Source organism: Podarcis tiliguerta (genome assembly GCF_965153285.1).
Source record: "Podarcis tiliguerta genome assembly, chromosome: 2".
NCBI classification, from domain to species: domain Eukaryota; kingdom Metazoa; phylum Chordata; class Lepidosauria; order Squamata; family Lacertidae; genus Podarcis; species Podarcis tiliguerta.
The window spans coordinates 4,702,450-4,712,967 of NC_139535.1; the positions used below are offsets into that span (position 1 = coordinate 4,702,450).

The window sequence follows — 10,518 nt, forward strand, 5'->3', positions numbered from 1 at the left end:
CGAGGAACCCAAACACAAATCTGCTTGGCTCCCTTCTCAGCATGATTGGTTCAGAAAGGACCAGTGCAAGAGGAAGCTGCTGTGGGCACTGCTGGGCTGCAAGGGCTGGATGTCCCTGTTGTCAGACATTTTAGATGTGTTATAACATGGGGACACTAGATGGTGCTGTGGAGTTCCAGATTTTGCCAACGTGTTTTCCCATTGTGATGTTTACAACCTGTTTTCCTGAAACCCCTTTTTGATGTGTCTAGATCCAATCTAGAGAGGCTATAATGCTTAGTTATGCTTGAACAGCAAGGATAGTGTGGTGTAACAATGTTCTAACAGGGGTATCCACAGACAGCCGGCAAAGCAAAAAAAGTACTAGACAAACTGATTTGAAAGGTACAAACCTATTTTAATAGCTTCCTAATATCTCTTTGCATATTTTGCAATTATCCAGCATATCTTGGGCATGACTCATACCTATTCTGTGTCAACTGCTTTAAAAAATGTTTTGCACCTTGCACCACATGAAAAACACCCATGGCACCAAAATTCAAGGTGACTCTCCTGATATGCACAGCAGGAAATAAAGAGATACCAATGGAATATGGTTCTTTTCATTTTGAAAAACAATGCATAAGCAATTTGTTTGTAATACTATCTAAGAAGTTTTTATTTTCTTAATGAACAGCATTGATTATTATTGGATTGTGATAAGGATTTCTTATTAGGCAAAATATAGAGACACCTCAGAAAAGAATTCATAAATAAGGTTTAGCAGGATAAAACTGAATGGATGGAATATGATTCAAATGATAATTTTGTGTTCTGATTCCCAAAACAATAGCTTTTCAGGAGGTACATTCATGTGTCCTGCCTTTATTGCTGCCATGCTGGCTATCAATTGCAAAGACCAAACACATATTTTAGGAATCAGGTGCCATATTAAGCCTTTGTAGTCAGGTGCTCCTTTGTATTCAGACTAGGCCTGAGTACAATAATGTAGCACTTGGGAAGGAAGATGCAGCCCAGAAGCCCAGCACTGGAGGCCAACATAGAGAAGACCTGCACGGCTACCATGTATTTCCCCTTGGTGCTCAGGTAGGTGGGCACAAAGGACACCCAAACACTGCAGAAGACCAGCATGCTGAAGGTGATCAGCTTGGCCTCATTGAAGGATCCTGGAAGCTTTCTGGCTAGGAAAGCCACAGTGAAGCAGATGGCAGCCAGGAAGCCCATGTAGCCAAGGACAGTGTAAAACATGGCAGCAGATCCTTCATTGCATTGCAGGATGATCTCTCCGGCCTGGGAGTGCATGTCAGAGTCTGAGAATGGAGGAGAGGTACCCAGCCAGATGACACAGATGAGAATTTGGATACTGGAACAGGAAATGACAATGGAATTAGCCAGACTCTTTCCCAGCCATCTCCTCACCCTGTTTCCTGGCTTAGTGGCCAGGAAGGCCAGCACAACGGTTATAGTTTTTGCCAACAAAGAAGAGACGGCAACTGAGAAGATGATGCCAAAGGCCGTCTGCCTGAGAAGGCAGGTCACTTTCCTTGGCCGGCCTATAAACAGAAAGGAGGACAAAAAGGAGAGGAGGAGGGAGACAAGGAGGATGTAGGAAAGGTCCCTGTTGTTGGCTTTGACTATGGGAGTGTCAAGATATTTAATGAATATTCCTAAAACAAGGCCTGTGATTAAGGACAAAAACAGGGCAGTGGAAGCCAAGAGGGTCCCCAGATATTCATCATAGGACAGGAAGGTGATAATCTTGGGGATGCATTGATCTCTGTCCTTGTTAGGGTGTTGATCTTCTGGACATTTGGTGCATTGGTCTGCATCTGGAAAAAGAAGAGCATCCTCATGAACATTTTCCTGCAGACAAGCAAAAAAAGCAGGTCAATTTTGAATCCAGCCAGCCCCTACAAATGGAAACGGTGGTGGGACTTACTATTTCTGCTAATCAACACAGAGAGTTGGTCCTTGCAATGTAGGTCCCTCGTGCTGATAACCTCTTATTCACCTCCCAAGGAAGAGCTTGGAGTGATCACGAAGCTCCGAGTTGTTAATTGCAGCTACTTTTGATCTCACCCCAACACCAGGTGTTGTCAGATGGGTGTAATTTACAGAAAAAAGTACCTTGGAGGAGCATGGACTGGAACTCTGGTCTTCCCAGTACAAACCAAACACCCTAGCTACTTTGCCGCACTGACTGGTTCAAGGGAGCCTACCAGATGCAGCAACACTGTCTAATTCTTACATACTCAAGGCTGTCTCAGTGGTACCTGAAAAGCTTTATTAAGATTATGTACATTACTATTGAACCTTTATTAAATTCAACCCTAAGATTATACCTGAATATTCATCAAGAAAGGACATATTTTATTGTTCTTTTTGCTGCACATTCCTCTGAAGTCTCCTACCTTCCTGAGTGGAGATTGTCCCTTCTGCACATGGAGCACAAGCATGGCAGCAAATGGGTTCCCCTTCCTGAACCTTTTTGGCATATCCAGGGTGACAGCTTTTGGTACACCTGGACTGAGGAAGGGTCTGACCAAAAAGACAGAAAACATCAATGAAAGTAACTTCTGGGCCAGTGTAAAGTCTCAGTCTATGTGGAATGGACACTGCTTTGGTTTTTGATGCTTTCCCCCTTGTTTGATAACATTTTTTCCCAAAAAATAAAAAAAAAATAATAATATTCACATTTAACAATTTAAACCATAAATCTTAACTGACTTCCTTCCACTCCCCCTCCTGGTTCCATTATTTTACTCTTATTCATGCACATCCTTATTCATGCACGTTTACAAATCTTCTTTGGCGGTGGCTTCTTCCTTCTATAGGGATGGGCTGGTCTTGCCCTGGTGTCCACCCTCAGGTGCCGGGACACAGTCTTTCTCGCAGGACATCCATTAAGTCCTATACCTTTCAGAATGATAGCTTCTATTTATTTTTTTTGACAAAAGTCATTCTCAGCATTCTCTTCAAGTCTTTATATGTTACCTCTCAGGTTTTCCTAATAACTTTACATTGCCACCACATATAGTAGCCTCCCATGCCTTTTACCCTCCCTTCCTGTTTTGTCTCCATCAAAGTCAAAGCCTCCTAAATCAATTCACACGAAGCGCCATTTTTAGCATGAACCATCTTTACTTTCCCTTGCATTTTCCTCAAACCTCCCACCTCAACCTTTCCCACCTTGGTGGTTTGTATGTTCACCTCTTTAAATTGTCTCACAGCCTCTGAAAGTAAGTTAGCATTTTCCCGAATTTGAGAAGCTGCCTTATCAACAGTTTCCTTTATCTCGGACCGTTCTCTTTTCAATTCTGAAAGCCAATTGTATAATTCATATGTTATGTTCTTTTGATTCACGGCCTTGTTGGTTTGTTTCAACACTGGGCTTTTTTCTTCTACCATTTCTAATTTAAGATGGAAGGGAGGGTGGTCCAATCTCTGCCAGCTTCCTCTCTGAGATTAAATTCCAAAACAAGAAGTCTTTTTCCACCAGCGAAGATATTGTTTTGGCTTGTCAGTACTTTGTCAAGGCCATTTCACTAAACCCAGTAAAGAAACCAGTACTTCCAGGCTCTTCCTCCCCCTCTTCCACTTTACTCACAAAAACAAATTCTAACAGTTATATATTCCCATCCTAACATCCATTCACAACAAAATAATTTTTAATTACCAATATGAATAAAGCTATAATACTAATATTTTTAAAAGTCTCATTTAGTCCTCTTCTTCCCCCCTTTTTTTAATCTTAATTTTTAACCAGCTGGTATCTTTTGATGAAATAAGTCCACAATTGCAATTCCTTTTAATTAGATATCTTCAATACTCTGAAAAGTCAAAGATTTCTTTCCCAAAAATAACACAAGATCAGACAATCAGTCCCAACTTTCTTCCAGAGAGGCATTTTTTAATATTCTCCCATTAAAAAACATTGCGTTCCTTCTCCAGTTTAGCCTCCATTTTAAGTCAAGTTCAATCACAACATAGTATAACTTCAGGTTCAAATTGATCAGGTCAAGTTCGATGCAAATGAAACATCCAAATTTGAAAAAGAGTTAACCCACAATAGAGGAAAACACATTTCACGAATTTATGATTACTTATTAGAATGTGAAGTAAAAGAGGAGCAAGTTGAAGTAGTAATGGTAAGGTGGACACAGGACCTTGCATACAATATTTACATGGAACAATGGGAAAGATTGTGGAGGACAGATATTAAATTCACAGCATGCTACAACCTCAGGGAAAACACTATGAAGATGTTACACAGATGGCATCATACCCCTTTAAAACTCACTAAAATGTATAAAGGCCAACATGCTGGAGATGCAAAAAGGACACAGGGTCATACTTTCATATGTGGTGGAACTGTGTAGTTATCCGTGAATTTTGGAACAACATCTACAGTGGACATAAAATATTATTTAAATTTACATTTAAAAAAGACCAGAGATCTTCCTATCAGGTATATTACCAATAGACTTTTTAAAAAGTATAAAGCCATTGTTTATGTATGCAATCACGGCAGCTAGAATAAGAGTGGCAAGAAACTGGAAAAATGAAACACTACCAACAATAACAGAGTGGCAGACCCTTATGATATAGAACCTCCAACTAGAAAAACTGGCGGGAAGAGTCAGAGGAGTTTCAAACCAGAAAGTATATGGAGAATGGGAAATATTGAAGGAATATTTAAAATTGTATTGTACAAACAACAATAAACTTGCAGAACTGGATTGATACTTGTAAGCAAAAAGTGTATTAGATATTTTATCGGACTATATAAAAATAATATGAAATAATATAAATCTGTGCAAGAAAACATGGACCACAGTGCAAGTAAACAGCAGTATAATGAGAATGATTGGAAGTTTTACATTTTAACTTTTTATTTAATCACAATATACTGTATTTTCCTTTCCTTTTTTCTTCCTTTCTTATTTTGCTTTTGCTTTGTATGACTTGTTATCTATGTGTATATGTTTATGTGGGAAACTAATGAAGATTATTTTAAAAAGAAAAGAAAAGCTGTGTGTAATCTTTTAATCCTTATTGTTCATGTGTTAACTTACCTCCCAAAGTAAACTTCATCAGAACTTCACTTGTATGTACTGTATTTCATGCTCATAGCACCAGGAACGGGAGCGGATTTCCTTTTAACACTCCCGTTTTTGCCGACTCCATCAAATTAGACCTTTACAATCAGCTTCAGTATTTTGGAATGGTACCCGCTTGTGGCTGGATCTGAGGCTTTGCTTGACAGAGCTGCATTGGGGCCTAGTTTGCCAAAGCTTTCACTTGGCTTCCCCCTCACTCTCCACACCTCTCAGGATGGAGAGCGGAGACTGCCAATGCCGAACCGCCGTCCGTGAAACAGCAGGATCCCAAGACACCACAATGCTCCTCTTGGGGATTTTGGGGGAAATGCATGGCCCTTGCGCCTTCCCCGGCAGCTCTGTGAAGCCAGATCGGACAAAGCTGTCAGATCTGTGGTCCATCCGCCATGCTACGGGAACCCGTGAGTGGTGTTTGATGCTTTTTGTGACCCATGGGACAAAACAGACAGCCAAATTCCTTGGGACACAGTTGGGGCCGAAAGAGATAATCAAGAAGAGAGAATTACATGGAGACTGTATTGGCCTTGGGTTTAGGAGACGGAGCTGTCTGCCATGAGTACATAAGCACAGTACAAATCTGCAATCATTGAAATTGTTTAAAAATATCCAAATGCAGACAAATCTGCTGTCATGGAAATCATTTACAATAACAAAATCCAGAGAAACAAACAAGCTGAAACAGAAAGGTATTTGGAGCAGCTGTGTTGTGCTCAATTCTGAAGTCTGGCATGCTTTCTGACCACTGCAAATGCCATGCCCCAGTCATAAGCCAACCTGCTCCTCCATTTTAATGTTTCTTATTTTGACTTTCCTCCATTCATCTCCTCCCCATTAATTGGAGAGGCAGCAGTTTTATTGTTGTGTTTCCCAACAGAGTCTCAGAGGTTAACATATCACTAAAAGGGAATACAATGCAATGAATGGGTTTTCCAAACCTGGTTGAACAGTCTGGACCACGCAAGAGCCTCTTCGTCAATGGTGAATTTTGTGCTTGAGGATCCCTGTCTGCTTATGCTCCCAAATTTCACTGCACCAAAGGATTTGTTGGGAAATGGCACCCAGTTTACAATGTCAGATTCGACTGTCAACTGCCCATTCTCATCCAAATAAACTCCTTCCATGGAAGTATTGTAAAACTGGGAGCTTCCCAGGAAAGGGTGAAGCTAGAACAGGAAAGAAAGCAGGCACATTTAGAAAAGAAGAAAGCCATCTAGATAACTTGGCCTAATCTATGAAGGTGTTTGTACAGACTGACACTTTGTGTGTGTGTTTGGGAAATGAATCTGTGGCCCACTGTTTCTGCTCCATCCTTTTGGGACAGATTAAAGCCGTGAGATCCATAAACCTCATTCCTCACCCTAGGAAGAATTCTGCAAGCACAAGCTTCCTATTTGTCAAAGTAAGGTTGTTGGGAGTGGTGTGTAGACATGAGCTTCCTTGGCTGGTAATGAAGAAATGAACCTAGGCTGCCAATACTCATAGTAGACCAGTATGAAGTAAGCAGCAAAAAGTATGAAGTAAATAGACGAAAATCTCGAGGAAGAATTTCCTGAAAAAAGAAATTAAATATTGTAGCTTAAACCAAGAAGGAATGTAACACATGTACTGTAAGTAGAGACTTTTGTACCTGTCTGTTCAGATATTATTTAGAAATTTTATTTAAACACTAATAAGTTTTGGTTTGTGCCACCAGTGAATGTTTACAAATATATCAAAACCATGAGAGAAAATTTACTGAAGAAACCTGAGACTCTTCATTAGCGAAACAGTTAACAAATGTCTAACTCTCGTGCGTAACATCACAGACACTTCGTTTGATCAAACTTATCTTCGTTGATATCTACAGGTGCCTGACTAAAGGAACTTTAAGGACTGAATGTTCCTTTTGAACACAATTTGAATGAGTTTTCTGTTTGTGGCTTCTGTGGTAGATCTTGTACCTTGCTCTCTCAGTTTTTGGATTATTAATATAAGATTTAGAACGTAGGATGGTTTGGTAGTGTTTTGTGTGCCACTTATGTGCTGCTTAATTCATACTGGTCCTTGGCTGGTAATAGCAGGAAGCCTTGCTGAGGGAGCAGGTGGTAAAGCGGAGGTAGATTGTCTTCTCAGCAGCTAAATAGGCTGTGGGTAACAGTACAGTAAATGGAGGCAAAGTACAGCCAGTGTTGAGGCAAGCCTGATTTCACCTGAGAATGGAATTCACGGCACTGATTCCTGTTGAGCAAAGATTTTTCTCAGGGAAACAGGAATACCTGCCAAGACTGTATCAGGTGGTAAAGTGGAGGCAGATTGTTTTCTCAGCAGCAAAATTAAGATGTGGGTAACAGTACAGTAAATGGAGGCAAAGTCAAGTCAAGTCTGAATGGAATTGACAGCACCGATGCCTGTTTAGCCTTTGAGGAAAACAGGAATACCTGCCAAGACTGTATCCTTTGATATTTCAGCCTCTTTTTACCCTTCGCCACCATCTGATTGGATTTGGAGGAAAGGGCAGCCCTTAAGGCCCCTGCCAGAGCAAGGACAAGATTGTAAATACTGTAACTATCCAGAGACAGGATTTTCTCAATCACTTTGTCAGGCAGGGACTCCAGAGTGTCATCTTCCCTGCACCTTCTCCTTCCCTTCACAGACAATATGTGCTTTGAATATGAACATTGAAATGCTTTATGCCCAAACAGAATCTTAGAATCGAGCAATGTGTCAAAATCGTCAGCATTTGCCCTTTTTTTAATACGAGTTAAGAAAGAGAAAAACCCATGAATGTGCAGGGGAGAAAGAATATTGTAAGACAAGTTCCCGGTGATGTCCCACAAAGCTGTTGTGATCCAGATTTTCCCCACAATGGGTCTTATAATCTTTTTAGCTATCCTTTGCAAATTAATTATTAAATAATAGAAGTGGCGCATCTCTCCATAGTAGACTAATACATTGACTTTCTTCCACATGAAAGATATTTTAGAATGCTCCAGTATTTGCTGATTATGTACTGGGATGCTAAGTGAGAAGGGAGCACAAATTGTGTTCCTGGTTAGCAGCGGCTTCAAGGTCCTCATGAACCTCTCTCCATTGTTGGTGTCTGGAGCAACGAGGCCAATCCAAGTCCAGTTGAAGTGCAGGAGCAGTTGGACTATCCCCAGATACTGATGTTCTTCTTTGGGGACCATTCGGTAGACAAAAGGGAACTGAGTTTTATCATTAAGAGCATCAGAAACAAAACCGTAACTGACCTAGTAAAGAACAGAAGAGATTAGTGTTGTCACCCACAACAAAATCCCAAATGTAGTACTTTTTACTTGCCTGAATAATAACTTTTCTCTGACATGGGAAACAGGAAAAGACAAAGTTCATGGGGGAAAACAATTTCCCAGGGAAGCTTAACAATATACCATATTTCATTGTTTGCTTTCAAAAAAAGGTGACCGAGTCTTTGGAATGGGTTGTGTTTGCTTTAGGTTATGCCCTGATTGTGTTTTTGTTATTGCTTTTACATGTTTCTTGTAGCAAATTTATCTAATTGTATTATATGATTTAATCATTATTTATTCATTAAATTATCAAAATTTACAGGGACATATCAACACATGTGTTTGGAGTTTCCCAAAATGAAAAGTTGTGGGAAAATGTGTTTACAGAATTATCCTTTATTCTAAGGCAGACAGTACTCATGGCCCCAGGACTGGCTCCGCTTAACTTGTATAGACACAATAGGTAGCAAATTAGAAACCAAGTATTTTGCCTCTTGTTTATTGAATGTTTCCTTTTGCATAATTGCTCATGTATATCACACATGGCACTAGCTTTTATTACTTATTTATTGTTATTTCAGTTTTGATGACTAGGAATCCACATAACTGAAATATTCCATTCTCCTGCATGAATTTTGACAATTTCCTCCAAGACCCTTCTCCATGATTCACACCATTTATACCTGTGGGATCTTGAAGACTCAACTAAGGGCTTATCCACACTTCCCCATGTCCCATTGCTTTCCTTGGGCAAAATCACAAGTTGGTGTTTTTTCTGGTTTAGAGTGAAAGAACAGATTTTCTGTGGGAAAGGAGTAGAGTAAGGGGGAAATTCTCAGATCCATGCCTAAAAACCACAGGGCAAATGGAAAGCCACTCAGACCTTTGCTTTCTAACTATGGGATAAGTGTAGATGAGTCCATAATCTCCTTAGTCATCTTTGTTAACAGGGGGTTGAGGCTAAACTCTCCTTCTGCCTTAGAAGCAGGAATGGCATTTTCACATCTCTCCAAAGAAATTGCAATAACATTCTGGGATTTTTTCCTTCCCTCCTGACATTCATACCTGTGGGGTTTTGTAGATGCTTGACATGGTGGAAATACCTTTGGATGTGTCAGAGTCAGTCCCTTCAATAACTGCCAATACTTTATTCCATGATCCACAGTAATAGTTTGGGATGTTTGCCTGCCCAGGGCAGAGCAGGTCCACCATGGCACCACAAGTCATTCTGGCATCGTAATAGTTGTCATAGATGTCATAGCCCAGGGTGAGGTTGGCGGAAAGCCTGTGGTTCTTATTGACCTCCCGAACAGCAAACAAGAAGGACAAGATATGCCAGTAGAGCAGGACTGCTTCCCTGGAAAAAAAGTGTGTCTCACCTTGACATTCTTTCCACACAAAGACCAGATTGTGTCATACTTATCTGTGACGGGGGGGGGCAAAAATCATGAAAGGCGTCTGCAGCATCTGTACACCTGATGTCCATCAACCCCTTCCTGCCCAAATCTTAGAAGAATGGACTATTCTAATGCTAGGAAATTCCCAGTTTTACAATACTTCCATGGAAGGAGTGTATTTGGATGAGAATGTCTCACTAGAGTCGTGAAAGCACACAGTTTGCAGTACATCAATTTCTGACATTCAGAATGAATCCTACCAATTTCCCACCAAATGGACGAAAATAGAAGACATAATTGACCAAGCAAAAGTACCAGAAATGAGGAGACATGCCTGGCAGACAACAACATCTGGTCTCCATGTGGTCACATTGAGTTTGTATAAAGCTTTTACAAAAGTAGGCACATAAGGACTTACCCATAAACTCTGGTAAAGGGAGGCTCATTGAAGATGCTTGGATTGAAAATAGGAGATGCTGCAGATATAATCCCACTAATGTGGTAGTCTCCTCGCCTGTACCAATTCAAGGGTGCATTGGGATCCCTTATCAAAGTCAATGGGCATTTTGAGTTCAGCATCTCTGGAGTTGCTTCAGGTAGTAGCAATAGCAACAGCAGAAGGTGAGTTATGATGCACCTGCCTTTTACTCCAATCTCCTTCTTGAGTGCTATCAGCAACAGAGCTAGCAAATGACCAGCAGTCAAAATCTGCTTGGAAGACCCAGGCTGCAGCGACTTAATCAGAGAGAACAT

At 40.6% G+C, this 10,518-nt stretch overlaps 1 protein-coding gene across 1 annotated transcript; it reads right to left on the reverse strand.

Moving 5' to 3' along the window:
• Window positions 1-930: 930 nt before the first annotated feature.
• LOC310672903 (vomeronasal type-2 receptor 26-like) lies at window positions 931-10,518 on the reverse strand (the record flags this gene model as incomplete). The annotated part of the gene is made up of 6 exons (XM_083430556.1): window positions 931-1,829; window positions 2,412-2,538; window positions 6,056-6,283; window positions 7,538-8,350; window positions 9,434-9,725; window positions 10,184-10,518. The coding sequence occupies 6 exons, from the start codon at window positions 10,516-10,518 to the stop codon at window positions 931-933; spliced, it is 2,694 nt and encodes an 897-aa protein (XP_083286682.1).